A 21766-nucleotide genomic window follows, 5' to 3' on the forward strand; every position below is an offset into this window, starting at 1 on the left:
CATTAGTTATTGAGTGCACTCCTCTGTCCTCTCTGGTTCAAAGGACAGGAAGACTTGTGATTAAGGAGGATGGTGTAGTCGGTGATTAATTTGCAATGTAATCTAATACACTCTCACTGGCTGGATTTAGACAGTTTAATAAAAATCTTGTGTTTGAACATTTTCCCACCCAATATATGCACGTGTAAATCCTTCGCTGTACTTTGGACTTGTGTCCGGACAATGTGATCTCTGTAGCTTTCTGTCACAGGGACACCACTTGAGCACACCTCAGCTGTCTGAGCAGCTGTTGCTGTGACGCCATCTGTGAACACACTCGGCCCAACAGGAGTGTGAGAAAACGAATTGTCTCTGAAGCACGCACACACACACACACAATTTGAGTCCTGCTTGTACGGCCTTAGTCCAGATGAAGTGGAACAGGATCGCTTTCTTCCAGGGTCCAAGGATTAATACTTCCTGTGTGACCCAGACAAGATTTGGACAAGAGTCTGTGAAGCGAGGTTTACAGTCAGAGCTGCCAGCGCTCTGTATTAACTCGACAAAGAGGCAAGGTTAGGCTAGGTGAGGGATTAAGAGTCTGGAGCTCCTGACATGTGGCTCCTACACTGATCTTGTCCTGAGTAAAATTAGCTCCACGTTCTCTTACAACCGTCTTATGCTGATTCATCAATTACTTCCCATAAGTCTCCATTTTTCTCTATTTTAAGTTGCCCTTTTGGCCTGACAGACTTATCTGCACAAAGAGGCCAATAAAAAGTGCCATACTGTTAAAAGCAAACTGTTGAAACAGTAGGGCTGTCTGACACCCTCTAGTTGACTGACTGGTCAATATGTTCTCGTCCAATCAAATACTTACTGGTTGGCCAATCAGTGGTGTTACTTAAATAAGGCCTTTACGAAAGGGTTTTTGTAAAACAAAAGGCCTTCTTCTGAAAACAACCAACTACAATCACTAGAGGCTTTGGAGGCCTGGTGTTTTTTCAGCTGAGACTCTTTGGTTGCGTCCCGTTGCTTTGACACAGATAATCTGCCTCAGTAAAAAAATGTCAGCACAAGGTAGAGTACTTGCTCTAGGTGAAAAAAGGGCAGTACAAAGGGAGAAAGAATGGATGGACCTGGCAGTCTTTGAGTGTTAAGTGTTTTTTTCTCCTCCTGTTGTTGTTCTGCACTTGTACACATAGGATGTGATGGTTGGTCTTCCTGGTATTTGTGCTGCCACTCCTGCACTGTAAAAGTGACGAGCACAACATTTTACCCAATGTTGTAGATTTTTCAACTCTCATACCCCGTTTCCACCACATAAGCCCTGGGTCTTGAACAGTTTCCATCAGGGATCCTTGACTGGAATCATGGTACTATTGAGTAAACCAGCCCACATTTCCATCAAATTTGAGTGGAGCCATTGTAATCAAAGATGTGTCATCAAGAGTAAGTGCTGCACCCTGCACACTGGAAATAAACACATCAATTACCTGCAAATTTTTGTTCTATTATCACAAAGATTTGTTTTTATCTAAAACCAAGCATGGACCAACAATAACTGAGACCAGTGTTTTTTCTGCAAATGTTTCAGTTGAAGTCTACCTATCTTTCCAGCCTGTGGAATATAACACGCCCACTGGTGTCACCACTGTTCGCATTTCAGGTCAAGACTAAACCTGCTATTTTTTGGTTCCAGCTGAGAACCAAAGACCATATTTTTTGAGTTCTGTTTATTCTCGGTCAAAATGTGCTGAACTGTTCAAAATTAGGTGTTGAAACCAAAAATGGAACCAGTTCTATGTTGGTGGAAAAGGTGTATCTGTGACCAAAAAAAAAAAAAAAAAAAAAAGCAAATGTGCAGCATTTAGCGCAGATACATGCCCTGTAAAATAACTTTAAAATATGCTTGTCTCAGGAAAAAATGCTTTGGTGGACAAACATCAATACCAAGTAGCTAGATGGCTAGTTTAGTTAATCTAATGACAGAATGCAGATTTTTTTTTACCCCCATTGACAAATTGATTGGCCTAGTAGTAGGTAAAATTTCAGTCCACCAAGATTTTCTTTGGTTGACTGCAGCCCAATAAAACAGCCAAAAAAACTCCAATAAAACTCCCAACAATACCAAGAAATGAGACGATGATGAGCTGATAAAGTCAATACGCAGTGAAACTTGGTAATGTCTCTCTGTACAGTTTTATTTACATGATACTATTCTGTCGTAATGCTGGATAGCAAGATTATATGTAATACATAAATATCAACACAGTTTGTTGTTTTTTCATTTTTTGTACAAATTTGCATATAACTAAGAATCAGAAAGGAAAAACTCAAAAACAGATACATACAGTTGTCTTTTAAATGAAAAACACATCCTTACAGGGGAGAAAAAAAGGGGGGCGGGATTAACACAAGTCACAAACATCCGTGGGTTTCAATGTGTCAGGCAGCCATGAAAACACACTTTTTTTGCACAGGAATGTGCACATGCACGCGCACAGATACACGCACGCACGCTTCTCTACAGTGCTCTAAAGCAGACACACGGACCAATAGCTGTTAGACAGATGAGAAGTTACATCTAATCTTGGTATCTATTATTTTTCATAAATCTAGCTCTGGCATGCTCCTGTAGTTCTGTAAACATGTGCTGATAAACCGGGTAGCTCCACAGACAAAAAGGGTTGGGGAACAACACACACTCACACACACACACACACACACACACACACACACACACACACACACTCACACTCACTCACTCACTGTGCTCACATGAACGTTTTGTTAGCGCATTTAAAAAAAAAAGAAAGAAAAAAAAACATGGTTCACATACCCTAATTCCACAAATGCACTGAATACATGCGCTAACATCAGTACAATATCAATGGAAGAGAAAAAAAGCTAATAAAACATAACAGATAATTGTCTCTCAGCAAATAAAATGTCTGAAACCCTAAGTTGAGTGATGCCATATTTCACTAATGCAGATGAAGAGTAACTCATGCATTTATCCCATTCATGCCCCTACAATATTGTTGCTTCAATTCACCTACCAGGCCTGCCAGGGAAGGGTGCCATCCTTCCTCTCAGGCCACATGTCGGCACACACAGCCCTGCACCAGGCGTCTGTGATCAAACTATGAGCTCAGATAGACCAGTGAGGGAACTTCGCCACCCATCGTGTCCATTGAAAATGTTTAGACTCAGTGAAACGTGGAGTAACTTGTTTGTCCCTGTCTAGCATGATACCTCCAGCCATAATGGAAACAGCCTCATCACAATCAAACCGATCAAAGTCAACACGGACATGCTGATCAGAGGGGTCACTGAGGCCGACTATCAAGACGATCCATTGTTGTGCTGGGGTCGAAGCTGATGAAAACAAAGTAAAAGGGAAGACAACAAAGCTTAACACAGCAGCTGTGAGGTAGGTAAAGCTAGGAAAGACAGAGACAAAGTAACAAAGCCCCTTGTGCGTGGTGGGGGACAGTTGTACGGTTCTCCAAACGTCGACTGACTCCAGTACCGACGGAGCACTGAACAAAAGTTGTTGAGGGACACAACTTTATGGTAACGGTGTAGTCTGAATGCTTTGAAAGACCCGCCGGTGTCTGACACATGACGGGGTCTCAGTAAAATGGCTGTCTACGGTTTGGCACAAAATGGCGCCTGGTTTGGGTGAGAGGAGCTCAGCATATCCTGGGCAGTTAGCCTGGGCTGCTCTTAATAAGACAATACATATTTATAGAAAAAAAAGGACTGAACAGCGGCACACCACAGAAAGTAGGATAAAACAAACTAATGAATTAATCAAAAAAGGAGGAAAGTGATCATTCATGCATCTCCCTCAGACAGGATCTTTTCTTTCTTTTCTTTTTTTTTCGCTTCTGCCCACCCCCCCCGTCATTTTCTTGAGGTTGTAATTTCAGAAATCAAGTCCTTTCGATCCTCACTTAGCCACTCATGCCAGTGCTCATTTCAAAAGGTTCGCACTCATTCTCCAGTCTTTGTCAAAGGTGTTGTCATCATTGCCGCCGCCGCTGCTGCTGCTGCCGTTTTGTAAAATCTATATTCTCTGGATCTTGTCAGCCACCACCACGGGGTTCTCTTTACGGATCTTGGCGGCAGCCTCAGCCTTGTAATCATAGGGACAGTTGTGCTTGTCGGAGTACCGGTGGATGCCACAAAACAGGTTGCCACAGCGACAGTCGAACCCTGGAAGCACAAAAGGTCAGTGGTCAAAGCAAGGACAGCAGAGGTGAACAACTACACCGGTTTTTCATCTATAGCCCCCTTTCACACAGCCTGTTCACGGCAGGGAGTTTGCACCATTATTCCACCTTGCCATTCTTTATAAAAGATATACACTTTTATGCTGGCAGTGAAAGTATATGGCAGTAAATATGTGTTGCCTCAGATGCCCCATAATGCCCCCCTCCGCTCACCTGTGAGGCCCACCCTCTTGCGGCACATGAAACATCTATTCTTCTTGGGTTTGGGGGTGTCGCCCTTGCTTTCTTCACTGCTGGAAGAAGCTACAGGAGAAGGGCTAGAAGCAGCAGGCTGATTTACAACTATACAAAAGCAAGACAACAAGAAAAACACTTATTAGTCATGCAACTTTTAATTTGCCATTATCTGAAATCTGTAATTTGCAAGAGCAGAAGATTTATGAGTTTTTGCTCATAGTTCTATAATAAAATGCAAACACACCAGCAGCTGAAATTGTGTCCTTTTGTCCCAGGCAACAGTAATTAGTATGTTCCTTATCTCTAAATTGCCCCCACTTGTTCTTGGCAGGAAATAGTGCACTACTCTGAGAAAGCCTCTGGCAGGCAGCGTCTAATCTAAGAATGCCCTCTGGTGTGGAGGTATTTTTAAACAGGTTTATTTATAGGCCTTCTCTCTTTCTTGGAGGCTGTAAGTAAAACCAACAGTTGGGTTTAAGGTATGCTGCGAAGCATCAAAAATAAACTGTAGCTGCAGTGGGTCCTACAAGGCGATGTTTGCCTTGAGAAGTCTGTGTGCGAGCAGCCACCTGCGTGTGTCTGTTCTTTGCCTGTGTGTGTGTCAAATGTCTGCTTGTTTATGTCTGCTGGCCTGTCTGTTACTACAAGTGTGTTTATGTGCGTCTGTGCGTTTTTACCAGGCTCTAGGGGTTCTGGCTTGTCCTCTCTCGAGATGCTCATCTCTGTCATTTGTTGAGTCACAGGAAGAGATCCTTGAACAGTTCTGAAGGTTTAAATAAAAAAGGAGAATCAGGGAGCAGTTAATTGGTGTGTCACATTCGTCAATTACTAACTACCTCAAACTGTCAAGCGCAGCCAATACACTGACCTAGACATGTCTGGTGAAGAGGCAGGGGAGGCATCAACCTTGGCTAGACTGGCTTCTAGTCTCTGGATGGCTGAGGCCTCTGAGGTAGGACTACCAGCTGAGCCTGGATGAGAACACAATGAACTCTATTGGACAAAACTCAAAACAGAAAACAATGAAATCAAGCACAAAATGTGTGCAATCATATGGGAATTCAGAGAGAAATACTGTGTATATGAACAAAAAAAGGTTTCTAGCACTGCGCTGATATTGATGTTGACATTAAAATAAACTGATCACATTTATTCCCTGATTAATAATTCAAAATCTTCTCAGTTGATTTGGGTGTGTGCGAGTATCCGGCCATTTTCCCTTCTCAAAGCAGTATTCGAGATAATCTTTCTACTCTTTGTGATGTGTTTATCTTGTTTAAAAAATAGGTCTCAGCAGGTTGCCCGAGTCACATTGTGAGAGACACTTCAATGTTTGACCTCAGAGATGTCTACAGAAGTGAACACCCACCTAACCTTGAACACTGTAATGAAGAAAACAGCTGTCTTTCATTACACAAAGTGGAAAAACAGGGAGGGGCGGGGGGAGGAGAGCTGGGAAAATACAGACCTTGGACTGACTGTATTACAAAACAATATCTATGCTTCCTTGAGTCCCTCCTCTACTTATAAATATATAGGTTAAGATACATGTGTTTGTTTACAGCAGGGCCTCTGACTTCAATCTAGATTGCAATCATTTCAGTTTTTCTGAGAAAAAGACACCATTCACCATATCTTTCTTTTATTATTTTTGTGAGCTGACTTACCCATAGGGCTGAGGGGGCTCATGCGGTCGCTGCTTTGCTGCCGTGTCAGGTGATCCTTATAGCACACGGAGCACATACCATTGGTTCTTGGGTTTCCATAGAAACCGCAGCCTGTGGCACAAAGCATGGGCACCGGGCTCTGGTTCGTCTCTTGGGCCATTGCTAAAAGAATGAGAGAAATGGAGTGAGAATTAGACTGACGGGCACACACAGTATTTTTCCTTCTGAACACATCAATGTGAAATACAGCTTAACACTTTTCACATTTCCCTGTAAAGACAGCACTGCTCTGCTTCCAAAGAAACTTGTATCAACAGGACTCACAGAGAAAAGGGGTTATATTATGAAAATATGCGAACAACATGCCTGTCTCTTTTGACTTGCCCTTTAGCCTCAATACAGTAATGAAAGCTTCTCCACAGGAAGTCCAGAGAACAAACAACACTCGCTGTGTTCTGCTCGGCACCTTGGCAGAAGCTGGACTCTGTTCTGTCCCACAGCTTTGTCCCCTCCCCCGTGAACCCCTTTTCACAGTCCTGAGAACAGTTGATATGGCTCTTCCTAACATTAGACCACCACCTCGTTTCCATATCTGTACGCCTCTTTCAGAAAAAAACAATAGCTAAGGCATAGTTACCCGGTTGGCATCACTTAGGTTACTATTCATAACTAAAGGTAATTATTCATAACAAAGCCAATTGTGTTATATGTGTCATCATTATGTATCATGTCAATTATATGACCAATTATGACTCGTCACCATAACTAACAGTGTCATGAAGCTTTTCACATCCTCCACATTGACACAAAATGAAGCCCTGACTCACAAGCTGTATCTCGGCCACAAAAAGAACAAAAGCACGGCTGTTAAAATAACACACTGCTCTTACCAAATAACACAAGATAGTGAATGATGGGGAACAAAGTAGGTCGATGATTTCAGAAAGTATTTCCCTCCCTCCCCGAGATTCTTGCCACACAAGGCGTTTCAAACCTCCGGAGTCATTTCTCCTCACACACCCGCCCATAAACAAGCGTGTATGTGCGTAACTTGGCAAAACGTGTAGTCCTATGACGTCGTCACCCTGCTCTGCTGCAATGCAATACAGCAGGAAGTTGTGTAATGGGAGGCACTGCCTTTGAGGCAACAGATCAAAAACACCTTGATGAATGAACAAACAGACAGACAGGAAGGCTTGGATTAGCCGGGTAAGAGGCATCCTGTCTGCCTGTCCTGCTCTGACTCTTTTACAAATCATCTCATCGACAGATAAGAAGAACAACAGGGCCAACAACTACCACCATACACGGCAACAGTGCCATACTTCCTTTGTAAACAACCTTTGGCCTTGTCGTGCTGTAACATGGCAGCTGCTTGCTTGCGCTGGTGTGAAGCTCGTCTATATTCTGGTCACGGACACAAACAGGGCATGCGAGCTTAATGTTCCAGGAGAGGTTGGCAGTTGTTTCAGAACGTCCTGTCAGTCCCCTCGAGGTGTCCTGGTCCCACCAACAGACTAACAAGTGCTATTAAATCTTGAGCTGCCCCCCCACCTCTCCCAAACCCCTCCCCTCCTCCTCTCTTTATCCAACCCTGCATGCTATCACTGCCGTGTCAACAAAGGGTTTCCTTGGAAAAGCCCACAAAGACCTTCTCTCCCTTAACGTCACGTGTTCAACTGCTGACTGCTGAAAAATACCAGACAGGAATGAGCCAGAGGTCAGTAACAACCATGAAGCTCGACAGGAATTTCTCTGAATATGATCATCGGTGTTTTTCTCCTTAAACCCAACACCAGTGTATCATGTTCATGTGGATTTGAACTAGAGGATCTAAGCTAAACATCTATACCCATGATCTTTGAGCTCCTCAAAGAGAAGATATCAATTTAAACGGAGGCTACATCACATTTGACAAGAAAACATGATGAAAGATACAACAAAGGACATGACAAGGCCATGTCTGCTAACAGATTAACTGTGACACAAAGGAACAATGCACAGTGTGGCTCAGCTGTCACGTTAGGGCCCAGCTGTCAGACAAACAGCAGGCATGGTACTCTAACCTTTACCAAGACCTCACAATAAGACAGGAGGTAAAGTCAGTCAGGTTACAATATTAGAAATCACCCAACTTTCAACTTGGCATAAATACACTTGGACTCTTGGAGTTGTCTGAAGATCAAATAAGGACTTCAAGAGAGAAAAACATGCACACTAATCATGAATTATAGCTGACTGTTGTTAATGTTGGTGTTCATCACCCACTGAAGCTCCTCATTCATCCACCTTGATTTATCAATACCTACATTTCTGTTCATGAGCAAAACAAACACTCATGTCTTGTTTGGGTAAAATTGGGGGTAAGCTGCAATAAATGTGCCATTTCAAAAGTGTAGTGTACTGTGAAATACTGCACATCCTACAGGGCAAGTCAGGGGGTTTCCAGCACAAGGCAGATCACAAGCCACATATCATTCACCATCAACTTCCTTTCACAAAAATCCAAACATTGAGGCCAATAAAATGTGAAAACATGCCTGGCTCGAAAATATGCTACTTGGTCTCCAAGCGATCGACCAGTTAAAACAACACAGCTGTGAAAATTTCCAGCAAACAAAAGGTGCAAGACAGTGCTCCTGTATCAGACACAGGCTTAGCTCATATTTCAGGCCCTGCTGGGCAGAAAAGTACTGAGTCACACTGAAGGACACAACAGAAAAAGCCCTCTGATGTTTTGATACATGCAGTAAATTATTCTCTTTAAAAGGGACACAGTGTTACAAAATATTTCAGAGACCGTCAGGAAGGCAACAACACTGATGTTTTCTGAAATAACCCACAGTCTAGACAGTGTGGTCCCTGCTCCCTTTGTTTCTTTCTTTCTTCCTTTGTCTGCAATCTCTCTGCTTCCTGTTTAGACATCGTTTTGTAGCTCCCTTTTCTCGCAACATTTCTGCTCACAGGCATTTTCGATGTGTTTTCAACGAAGCTATACGCGAACCTCGACAATATAATCACACATAAGTGCTTAGAAACGACTCGGCGGTGCCACATAGCTCTCAACACCGAGCAAACCTCGTTTTCAAAGCTCAAACTATTGCGAACACCAGCAGAAGATGTGCTGGCACTTCATATAATATTTAACTAAATGCTGTGTAGTAATTTCAGAACAACTCTCTCGCTCTACTTGCCCATTCGGCTTATGAATTTTCTATTTCTAGACAGGAATTAGCTGGCTTTGGTTCCCCATCCCCCAGCTCTGGGCAAATAGAAAAACAGAGACAGCAACCAGCACTGGCTAGCTCCCTCCCTTGTTTTCTCCCGAAACCAGACGGAGTCACGTTTGATGGCTTGTGATATTTCCAGTCAGGAGGAGGAGATGGTGGTGGCGACAACTTCAGTAAACCAAACACCCCCCCAAAAAAAGCGTGTATACCACATAATACCACCACGCATACACCCCCTGACCTTTCAATCCTCTGTTAAAGGTCGCCGTGACCGACCGTCTGCTTAGATAAACACCCCTCTTTTCCTTGTTTACCTCGACAAGCTTCAAAATTCGTCCTTGTTAAGAAAAAAAAATTAATCCAAGATCATCACCTGCTAAAAATCGATGAAGTTTCTCGCGAGACGACAGGGAAAGTGGCCGTTTGTCCTGGCAGCGGAAAAAAAAGCTCGAGGGTTTCAGGTCTTGGCAACGTCCTTTACTCTCTCCGGCTGCGTTGTCCTTCGTGTCGGGCAGGTTTAGGTGGGTTTAATTCTCCCTTCCTCGCCCTCCTACCTCTCTGTCTTTCTCTCTCCGTCTCCTGTTCCTTCTGGATGGATGTTTGTTTCCTTCTTTAGTAAGAGGAGTGGCGGATGATGTCACGGGTAAAATAACGTGTCCCCATTGGCTGCGCGCGGAGCCCCCGAGCGTTCTGTACAGTTCTGCGAGACGGTGGGGGGGCGGGGGGATAGTCCGTCTGCGCATGCGTGTAGCATTATTACACATCTATTCGTCATCCTCCTACAAGGCCACGAATCTTTCTTTATTGAGTAATCCACCCAAGTGAATGCGTAAATGAATAATAGTGCTGACATGACTTAAATGAGAAAACAAATGTATGATAAAGAGGGTAATCACATAGGAATGCCTCTTTGTACAAGATTGTATATCTGTTAGAGGATACTCGGGTGAAAGTATGAAAAGTAGGTTGCATTATTCTTTAGTGAGTTTTATTAAAAATATTATCAAAACTAAAACTCCAGAAATTATAGTCAACTGCCATTTTTCAAATGACAAAAGTGACCAACTTATAGACATTAAAACTAAACAACCATTTCATCTTATCATCATCTATCATCATCTAAAACATTTTGGGGTTTGACCATACATTTCACTCATCAAAGGTGCTCTTAACTCATCATAGAAGGGACATAGTAATGTCAAACTAATAAAAATGATTGTTTCATGTAAAGCACATTTGTAGTAACAACTCAAAAACATGTTTGGTGACTGGCTGCTAATATTTACAGAGCCCACTATGTAAAACCTTGTTTGCCTGATGTCCCACAAACTTCACCCTGTTTGTTGTTAAAACAGCCTCACCCCCTACCTTATGTCAGCGGAACAAAACAAGTGTAGATTTATAACCAGAAAGATATACAAGCCTGTTTGTTATGGGAGAACTCTGGGTGACACTAGGCTGCCCACCCTCCCACACACACACACACACACACACACACACACGTTTTGTTGACATTGAGAGAGTGAAAACATGTTTTCTGGGAAGTAACAACAGACTAGAGCCAAGCAGTAACAGAGGGTGATATAGCAAAATTTGAATTCTGGCCCTGATCCATTCATATGACAGCCAGAATTACAGATCATGATACCAGTGCTAATATTTTTTAATAATTAAAAATGCTTAATGTGCTGTCTTGATACACAATGTTAATGTAGGCCTATGGTTAATAGGTGACATCTGAACTGTCATTTTCATTACTTTAAAATGCCCCAAGGATGACGTTTTTCTGGAAGTTAGCATCACCCTGGTTCCCTCAACAAAAAGCCATTTAATCTTGAATTATTGCAGAAAATAAACTTTGTAGCAGAAAACATTTATGATACTTACAGGTTTTGTTCAGCAAGATAGCCTAGTCTTTGCAAATTAACATAAAATGTCTGATTTTTTAAGCCTAAATGTAGTTGCCATTTGTAAAAAGCTAATGTATGTTGCAAAATGTCTCCACAATAAGGCTGTTAGGCAGTTCAGTGAGAGGACATTCTAGCAAATTGGCAAATAGTTAGCAACCGCCTTTTTTAAGACACATACACACAAAACTGCAGGCCTTATTTAAGGCATCTAACCAAACATCCATACAAAAAACCCACTGACTTAAATGAGGGAACTGGGGGTGCTGAATTGCTAACTAACTTCCAGGGCTCATTCCTGGGACGCTTAATTCACAAAATGTATGACTTTACACTTGACTTGACATCATCAAACCAACTTGACACTGACTCAAGCACCTTGTGAGTTGGACTTGAGTCTTTTTACTTGAAAATATTTGATACCTTCACATAAGCCCAAAGATAAGAGAGCATGCTATTCAAAAAATGTGCCAGGAACAAATCAACATCCCTTCATTTCCTAAATAAACTGTTAGCACTATTCATTTACACCAAATTTAACACTTATTTCACCAAATGCACTTTGTTTGAACCATCTGACAATATCTAATCAAGTTTCAGAATCATTAAGAACAAATCAAATACCCAAGATAATTTAGGTTGTGTACAAAAATGATATAATGGTCCATAAAGAATGAACTGCAGTATGCAAAACAATTGCAGACAGATACACAACAAATTCTAATGAACATGTATTGACAGATACATACAAATTTTAAATGTTTTTCCCTGATTTTGAGGTACAGTTAAAATGGCATTACATTTGGTGAGTGGAGTGCATTATGACTTGTTTTGGACTTGACCTCAAAGTTTAGGATTTGGGACTTGACTTGTGATTTGAGTGCAAAGACTTGACTTACTTGTTTTGTTTTTTTGGTAATATTTTATTTACATTATTGAACATATATACAGTACACATCCCTACAGCCCAAAACATAATCCGCCTACCAAAACAAAAAAAACAAACAAAAAAAAAACAAGCAAAAAAACAGACACACAAACAAAATTGGACCCAAACAATAAAAAAAGAGAGCAACAAACAAAACAAAACTAACAAAAGAAAAACACCTGCAATACATAAACATACAAGCTCAACCCTAGCATCTTCATCTTTAATCAACTCAAATAACAACTTTCCAGCAAATAAGTGACAATATATTGTAATTCCATCAAATTAATATATTTTCCTTCGAGTATCACTATCCTTTATCAGTTATCAAATTGCTAAAGGACCAACCAAACAGTTCATTAAGTTCTAACCACTCCATAGACACGCTAAGACTGGAGACCTATTTGTAGCTTGCAAAAGTTACACACACACTTATGTTGAAAACGTAAACATGTCTTGTTAGAGGCTACAAAAGATAAGAGCAGCACGTAAAGATCGCGATAGCTTCAGGATGTACTGTCAAAAAGGGGTTGTGAAATTCATTTTAGTAGGCTCTAGTGTCAGTTGGTAAACAGGGTTGTTGCCCTTACACATTCTGTGAAGGTGTTTACAGTTTAGGTTTTACAAAAACACACACATTATCTTATCATGCTATAGTATCAAGGTAATTGTGCAGGGAGATAAATATAGCACAATATATATATTGACAGGCAAATGAATATGCAAAAAGTGGGAAAAGTAAATTTCACTGTTGGCTAGTCAAATATGTGGGTGTGTGATTAAAGTGCAGGACTTTGGACTCTGTATTTCCCAAATCCTGGCTACGGCCCTGGCGGTAAACAAGTTTCTAGTGAAAGACACATCATGATACTGATAATATACTGTACCATCATCTGACTGAACATGCCATGTGAGCTCTCTTGTTCTATCAAGTTTTACTTTTCAGTGCTGTTTTTAACACTAACATCCACCACATCATATCATCCACTGGTGTGTTTTTGTAAAACACGAGCACATGTTCCTTCTAATCGCTTGCAGTTCATCATGTGTGCTGTATTTATTACCCTGCAGGTCTAACAAGTCCCAACATATCCCCTTACCTTGTCAGTATAACATCACACACATCCCCAGGCACGACAGGCCACCCTGAGCAGCTGGGTGTTTGTGTATGATTGAGTTAAAGGGAACATGTTGTCATCTGCTGGTGAGTGGATTCGTGGAAACTTAGAAGGCTAGTACAGTCTGGAAGCCATTGGCTAGAGCAGTCTGTTTGCTCCAGTTCAAACCAGACTGCATGTAGAAACTGGAAGACGGTGTAGCCAAGTGAAAGTAAAAGTAGGTGCTGCTACTGATCTTCCCCTAACTTTTTAAAGGGGAATACACAACATTGACAAACTTATTTAAATACACAGTAACACTGGTTTCATCATGTGAACTGACATGTTTTTTTCCACAACCTGAAACATGGAAAAACAAGATTTTGAAGAGTTTAATTTACCAATTTGACCAAATTATGGACATACCAAATGTGTCCATCTGTCCCATTTTAAAAAAACTGACAAAAATGTCTATTGTTAACCCTTGCATACTCTGCTGTATTCATTGAGTTTCACTTATTTTTAAGAGTATGTTTTCAGGTAAAGATGTTATAAAAAATAAAGTGTAAATGTAACTTGATTACCATATCATTTTAATTTTAATTTTTTTTTATTTAACCCATATTCAACCATGTCAGTCCCATGGAAACCTACAACCTCATTTTCAAAGGAGACCTGGCAGCAGCATAAAAGTTACAAACAAAAATAACCATAATAAAAAACAAAGAGGATATACAGTAACATGTCAAATATTAAGATACTTAAACACAATTAAATTAACCAACCAACCAATTTATTAATTCTTGTACTAATGAGAGCAAATGAAAAAAAGGAAATGACACAATTGCAAAAATGGTTCATCTCTTCTCACAAACACAAAAAGAGCTGAGGAGACCTAGCAACTGATTACTGATCAGCAGCAACACTTAGGGATAACAAACTCTCATGTCATCTTCAGTCTGATTGTTAGTCTCTGATAACTAAAAGCCAGTTGGTGATAATCTGAGTCACTATAACTGCAGGATGGCCAGTCGTAAACTGACACTGACACATTCACACTTATCATTTTCAGTAATGAATTCAATATCACATCATGTTAATGATGTCCCCTGCTTTTCTTTCTCTGCCTTTCACACTCGCTTGATGACAGAGAGTTCATTTGCATAAAGTTTACATCCAAGGTACCAGGGGAGGTTCCTAAAAAACATGGATTGCTATTCGCTGATTAAAGTGACATCAAATACTGTGAACAAATTATGGCAGAATAGTGACATATTGACAACTACTGAAAGGCACCTGTGGCTTAGATTTCAAGGAACTGTGTGGGAGACTTAGTTGGATTTAGTGGCACAGATCTGTAAAGATTGCATTTTGAAAACAGTGGAAACATTTCCCGGTGAGAATTCCTTGGTGTTCATTGTACAGGTAGTTTTCATCGGGAGCCAAATTATCCACAGAGATCTTTTTCTTTCTAAAAACAAACAGATGTGAGGAAATCATGCTGTTCTGTAATTTTAGATAGCATGCCGGCATTACGAAGCCGAAAGAGGCATGACGGGTGTGACGTTTCACACAATAGCATCGGCCTCTAGTGTGACATACATAGACGACGTTAGCGATGCATAAACAATAACAATGACATAACATGTCAATAACATCATCATCAACATTGTTTACTGTCTCTGTGATTTGGTGGCTGATCTCGTCCTCTGCTTGTAGGGTAAGGAGCTCCCTGACATCATTGTTTTTCAATTTGCGGTCATTTTTGGCCGCTGATCTTACCTATTCTGCGATCATACATTTTATACAGAAAGGTGAGGTGGCAAAACAGGGCCATATCCCCACCCTGAACAGGCAATGTAAAAGCAGTTTTAGGGTACTCTGCGATTTAAACAAGTAAAACACTAAACAGAGCAGTTTCACTTGAGTTTTTCTGACACTCATTGGGTTAACACAAAAATGCCAATGACCCTATCTAAAGTTTTGTTTGTCCCTTCTGGGCTACAGTAGAAACATGTTGGTACAACATTGCAGTCTCCATAGACGAGTATCTGCTCCCCTATGTAAATAAAAACGCCTCATTCTAAGGTAACCCCCCCACAATGATATGTATTTTCTGGAGATTACACACTAAAGAAAACACACATATTATATTCCACTTCTGCCAGCTCATCATGTGGCATTTTTATGCAAATCCATGTCATTGACAGTAATAGTAGTAGCCTATGGTTCCCTTGTTTTGCAGACATAAGCTTTTCATATGTGAGTAAAGAAGGCACATGGTTGGAGGGGGGAAGGCAAGAGGGAAAACCTGTTCTGTGTTGTACACTGAGGTCTTTGTGTGTGAGTGTTGTTTTAACGCAGCCCTGTACGGAGCAGAAAAGAGGGAGCATGTGTATGCGAAATGTATGTCTGTTCAGTATGTGAAGGTTCATGGGTTTCAGTGAGGGGAGGGGGCAGTTGAGGAGAGAGTGGGAGGTGTCGAGTATCATTACCCATCCCCCTCGCTGTCATCGTTCGCAGAATCAGCTTCTATATGTATGTGTGTGTGTGTGTGTGTGTATATGTTTGTAGGTTTTGGTGTGTGTGTGGGTGGATAGGTGTAAGGGTGCTGATGGTTGTATTGAGGATGGGGGCGGGACAATAATTGTTTTCCAAAACCATGACCGGCACATGTGAGGAGCTGAAAGTGACAACGTTGCCATGACAACAGATGCATACAATCTGATCTGCAGCTATGTTTTTCTGTTGTGTTTAAGTCTGTGAGTGTGTGGGTGTGTGAGCATGAGAGGGTGTGAGGATTACTTTTGTGAATCTGGAACAGCCCTTCTGTAGTTACTAGGCAGATACTGGCCAAACACACACACACACACACACACACACAGAGGCACAGCTTGCCTGCGTCTGGCGTCGGTGTGGTGAGACACTGTTGATAAAGGGGCTAGTGGTGGAAATGGCAGCTTATCCATTTACATAAGCTGTGTGCGGGGCTTGATAAGCTCTGCACTGAGGCTGACTAAAACCATTGCTTCAAAAACTTGATCCCCCACCCTGCTCTGTCCACATTCAACTTCATGTGCAGCCCCTCATTAAAGGGACGATGACGTATGCGCATGCATGTGTGTGTTTGTGTTAACATAAGTAAAGAGAAACATTTCGTGAACAGAGGGTGCCTGTCTGCATGATTCTGGGGAGATCAGGGACAGCTTTGTTGTAAATCCTTGCTACTTTCAGCTCCATTTACACTGCTTTTATTGTGATTATTGGGGACACACAAGGTGAACCCACTGGAGGAAACATGTGAGATAGAATATACCAGAGGTGTGGACTGGAGCTACTTGACTTGGACTTGAATCAGACTTGTGTCACAAATTTGATGACTCTTGACTTGAGAAAATCAAAAAAGACGTACAACTTGACATGGACTTTAACACTACTGACTCGAGACTTCGTTCGGACTTAAGCTTTTTGACATGGAAATGATACCTTCCAAGCAAATTTTTAAAAGTATGTTATTTAAAAAGTGTGCCGCAAATTAATTCATTTGTCTTCATTTCCTGAAACAATCAACTTTAACACTATTCAATTCCCGCCAAGTCAACACGAATTTTCCTAAATCTACTTTGTTTAAGCCGATCCGACAGCATCCAATCAAGTTGTAGGAGAAAACCATGAAGAACCAAAGTTAACGTTACGAAACACCAGTTGGAAAAAATGATACCAAACATAATTTCATTTGCATACAAAAACTATGCAGTTGTAAACAAAAACGAAAATTACAGATGAAGACACAATGACTTGCCAATTTATTCAGCGTCTGACGTCTACAAAAAAAAATATGTCTGTAAATACCACACATGCTTTTAAGCTTGTATGTGTCATAAAAAAGGCAGTTGTTAACAAGTGGCTAAATGAGACTACGGAACATCATCACGACAAACACAATTACAGCCTTGTGTTGGCAATCATGCAACCATGGTGCAGTTTGTTCACAGCTTAATAATTGCTTTTGACTTCTTCAGTTGCATTTAGGCTTAAAAAATGTTGTGTTCATTTGTGAAATTAACTTGCTGAAAAAAACCTGTATCATAAATGTATGTTTGTCACCGAGATTGGATCAAATGAATGAGATCTGCTGAATCAGCACCTACTGACCATTTAGTCCCTCGCTGGTGCTGCTACACAGCCTCCTCTACGTCTCTTATGAATGTGTTTCTTGTTGTTTCTGACCAGGGAGGAGTCCCCCCAAACTTTCCCAGCACCCACACTCTGTCTAAAGTCTTTCCCTTTCTTCACACACACAAACTGTACAGGGGTATGATTGTTGGTGATTGATAGCGTGTGTATGTGTAAATATGTGTGCAAGTTGTTGCAGTAAAGTGGTGCACGTGCACGTAATAGTGTGTTTATGTTAGTGTAGAATAACGACTTGTCAGTCACAAATGTATGCTGCTGCTGTCTCTGTGTGCGTGCGTGCGTGCGCGTGTGTTTGTCCTCTGCAGCTGATATAGGAGACTCCATGTACGGCCTCATGCCTGCGTGAGGTGAACAAATGTGAACCCTTTGCATGTGAGTGTGTGAAAGAGAGAGTGTGTGCGTGTACATGTGTGTGCAGCAGATGTCCTGTGTTCTGTTCTGCTCTCCAGACTGGCTGGTCTTTGTTGCTGCTCCCTCGTGCAGACGGCCCCAGCCACGTGCTTCTCTGTCTGCATGGGCAAGCCACGCCCCTACCGCTGTAATCTGTCAATTGCAGCGGCCAAGCCCCGCCCACAGCGACACCCATAGTCTGGCGGGGTCCGCCTCCTTGCCTGATGACGCTGTTTTACTCACGCATACTTACCACGCTCTTTTTCTCTCTCACTCACCCCCACACTGTAGCTGTAGCTGTGCCATGAACAGGCTGTACAAAACTGAGCAACACCATTCTCCTTTTCTGTCCATGTTAAACCATCTCTTTCTCTCATGACCTCTCTAGCTCTTGATATGCCGAAGGCTGAAATCTTCCTGAAAACTTTCTTCTTCCTCTTCTTCCATACAGGGACATCAGTCAGTTCTCCTCTGCAGAAACACCCGGAAACAGGAGGAAGGAATTTAGTAAAGGGGGGAAAACAAGGGAGGAAGAATCCAGCTGGGAAAGGGCTGAGCTGGGAAAGGGCTGCGTTTTGAAGTTGATATGAAGTATGATTGACTAATGTTTCAATGTGTGACTTTTCCACTCCCCCCTCTGTGGATGTTGTAATGTAATAGCAATGCTGAAGACAGTAAGCAAGTTCATCTAAAGCTTCACTGAAAAACAAGTCAAACCTCTGCTCAAAAGCAACCAATCATCTATGACAGTCTTTCAGGTAAACAGCCTACATCACATTGCAACCACACGTCTTCAGTGACATGTCTCTGTATGCAATGAGTGTTTGAATCCCTTCGGCAAAACTGTGTTTGAAAAGAAAATTGGCTTGATTTCTTTCAAATACATGGGAAGAAAGCAATGGGCAACTTGAACAAGAAAACAGAAACAAAAATGACTATAAGAAAGTGAAAAAAAAAGAAAAATCTTTTTTTCTTTAACATAATAATTTTTGAGTCATTTTTGTTCTGTCTTGTCACCTTTCACCATGTTGTGTGTGTGTGTTATGTGTTATTTGTTTGTTTTTTCAATTTTCCAGACATTTCTTATGTAATTGTTCATTGCCCTTTCTCCCACGTTTTTGAAGAAATCAAACCAATTTTCCCAGCTTCCATGGGTTTCAGTGCTTATGAAAGGTGACTGAGTGCAGCACAACAAAAGTGATGTCGATCCAGATTTTAAAGAGTTAAAGGGGACTCTTCACCTCCATATTTAGAAGACGGGCACACTGATAAAACAACATGAAAAGTAGCAATGGACTTTTATTTTGACAAATTGAAGACATTTACAGCATGAATTGATGCATAAAAGGCACAAATAGATGCACAAAAAATCCCTAAAATGCAGGAAATTTTGTTTTTTATGATCAAGTTTTTCAGATGGAGGACCCCTAAACCGCCTGTTTCATATGTGTCCCCCTTAAAAGCTGAGGCAAAATCTATGCCCATATAGCCTGAGTCACACCTGATTAACCTGCACTCCCCTCTTATCTTTCTTCACTCACAAACAGCCAAGCTTTGCCCTCGGGCCATAACTCCCTACTGCTTTACATTTAGTGTCAACAGTTTGGGAGCTGTAGAGAGCGTAATAATACAAAGCTCACGTGTTGTTATCAGCAGAGAAAGACAGGAAAGATCAGTCGTACATGTTTGTGCATTTGTTTTCTTTACTGTTACTGCACACTAAAGGAAACAGGATGTAAAGTTTTGTTTTTTTTAAACAACTTTAAATAAATTTAACTTTAAATTAAAATTTTCTTTTGTAGTTAGTTGCCTGTGATAACCCCTCATATCTATTTCCAGCAGGGTAAAGTACAATGCATTTAGACATCATTAGACATGCTTCCTCTGAGTCTGTGTTTTCTTCCCCCTGCCTCTCTGACCTGCATTAGGGGGCAGGGATCTTGGTGACAGACAGATCATCTGTTACAGAGCTGCTGTTTGACTCATGCAGTGCATACAGGCTCTTTGCAGGGTTCACTACCCTTTTACAGCGCCAACTGTGAGATGAATCACTGTCTACTGCCTGCACACTGATAGCTGCAAGTCATTACTGTATCAACAAACAAAAAACAGCACAACCAAACTGTCCTGTATGTGCAAAACCCCAGTGAGATACACTCATCAGGACAGAGCGGGACAGAATGCAAACACACGCAGACATGCATACGCTTTTGATAAGATTTTATAATATCCTTTGTACTCTCTCCATATAAATAGTTATTTTAAACCATATGAATAAATTCTAAGTTCTTCATACATTATTGTCCTTTAATCTCCATAATTCCCATATATATGTCCTTTTCTGATTCCCTGTTCTTTACTATATATAAGCCCTAAGAAGGCATTACATTAAAAGTATTACACATGTTGTACCATATATTACATAAGTGCACTCAGCTTCACATAGTGTGGCAGAAAGGTGTGTATTAAAATATTGCATGTATCCATAAGGCCAACCGTACAAATATTACTCCTTAAAGGATGTGCTCATCCCAATTTTAAAATTTCTGATCTAAATCTGATCATTTTGGATTAATTTGTCCTGGGGCTATTTCTCTGTTAGAAAGTAGTTCCAAAGAAAACAGCTCACAACATTGTCTATACATTTTACTAAGTAACCAGGACATGGATTCTGGAAAAACACACACATATATTTCCAAGTAAAATTCCTCCCTATATTTTTGGCGGGTGTAAGCAGAAATTAAGGGGGTAAAACTTAAGAAAATCAAACAAACAAACAAAAAACACCTGAATCTGCAGGGCTAGATACAGCAACACAACCATTTACAGCCAGATGCATCTTGCAGTTTATTTTGATGCCACCCTCCATTGCTCAAGTGGCCTTGATGACCTCCCTCACCTCTCTGCTCAATGGTTCTCTGTAGCTGCAGCTAAGTTTAGCAAAAGGAAACAGATATCCCCTCCCACTCCACTTGCTCTCTATATCACGAGAGTTGAACATGTACACAGACATGCTTACATATCTGTGACGCTTCAGGCGTACTCCTCACGTGCATGCACATATACACAGACACAGAAAAAACAAGTCAGTTAAAGATAAAAAATAATCTTTACCAAGGCAGAGATGTGTCTGCCTACATATTCCAGTACAGAGCAGCAGCGCCCTCTACAGGTTTATAGCCTTGTTACTCATCCCCTACTTTTCCCTTACATGTTGCATTTTTTATGTTCAGTGTGCTTATTTTTTTGGGTGTAAATCAAAAATCTGCATATCTGCATTCTCAAATGTAAACATTACATTTATACTTTTTCCAAACTCTTACTTCTCCCTAAAACTTCAGAAGACCAGTTAAGGTGAGTCTTCAAGTGATTACTGTGAGTCAGTCCTAGCTAAAAAGCACACTGCATTTTTACTGCCAACTCTTCTAGTAACTGTGTCCAGCAGCCATGCATTAAAGCTTGGTAACTTTCATGTTTGCTAAACATGTCACCATATTCCAAAGAAGTACATGAGATAGTGTAAAGCGTACTGTTTAGCTGTAAAATGAGAAAGTTTATGATGCTGGATACAGCTGACTGAAGAAACAAGCCCTGCCCATGGGGGGGGGGGGGCTCTCATTTTACAGCTAAACTGTACACCAAAATATGTTTCTGAAAACATCTGAGGTGAGACAAAGGCAACATAATCTTGACTAATACTTGATCAGTGCTGTCTAGTTTGACAGTGAGACCCCAATTAACTAGCAGTGACTGACATGACTGACAGCTTTGTTCTGCTTGATTGGTTGTTTCCATTCATCTCCATTAGAAGTGTTCAAGTAATAGAGAACCCCAGTAATGAGTTCTAAAACCTGGAAATCTGTCAGCATTTTAGCATATCCGGTTCCCTCGTC

At 41.1% G+C, this 21766-nt stretch overlaps 1 protein-coding gene across 2 annotated transcripts; it reads right to left on the bottom strand.

Moving 5' to 3' along the window:
- Positions 1-2162: 2162 nt before the first annotated feature.
- zfand5a (zinc finger, AN1-type domain 5a) lies at positions 2163-9958 on the bottom strand. Of its 2 annotated transcripts, none has more exons than XM_088076976.1 (6): positions 9669-9958; positions 6125-6286; positions 5326-5428; positions 5135-5220; positions 4434-4562; positions 2163-4203 (listed from the first exon to the last, which is right to left on the bottom strand). In XM_088076976.1, exons 2-6 carry the CDS (start codon positions 6282-6284, stop codon positions 4055-4057), a joined length of 627 nt encoding a protein of 208 aa, XP_087933102.1. In that variant the 5' UTR covers positions 6285-6286; positions 9669-9958; the 3' UTR covers positions 2163-4054. The 2 variants fall into 2 exon arrangements, with proteins under 2 accessions (XP_087933102.1, XP_042343978.1); XM_042488044.2 differs by having other exon boundaries at positions 9728-9957.
- Between the last annotated feature and the right edge of the window lie 11808 nt (positions 9959-21766).

This window comes from Plectropomus leopardus, chromosome 4, assembly GCF_026936395.1.
Source record: "Plectropomus leopardus strain MGB_pleo_1.0 chromosome 4, ASM2693639v1, whole genome shotgun sequence".
Taxonomy (NCBI): domain Eukaryota; kingdom Metazoa; phylum Chordata; class Actinopteri; order Perciformes; family Serranidae; genus Plectropomus; species Plectropomus leopardus.

Excerpts from the sequence above, each read along its gene's own strand:
- zfand5a (XM_088076976.1), bottom strand. The coding sequence starts at position 6,284 with ATGGCCCAAGAGACGAACCAGAGCCCGGTGCCCATGCTTTGTGCCACA. Across the intron at positions 5,429-6,124 it reads GAGCCCCCTCAGCCCTATGG|GCTCAGCTGGTAGTCCTACC; the intron begins GTAAGTCAGCTC and ends GTTCTCATCCAG. Across the intron at positions 4,563-5,134 it reads GCCAGAACCCCTAGAGCCTG|TTGTAAATCAGCCTGCTGCT; the intron begins GTAAAAACGCAC and ends GCTTTTGTATAG.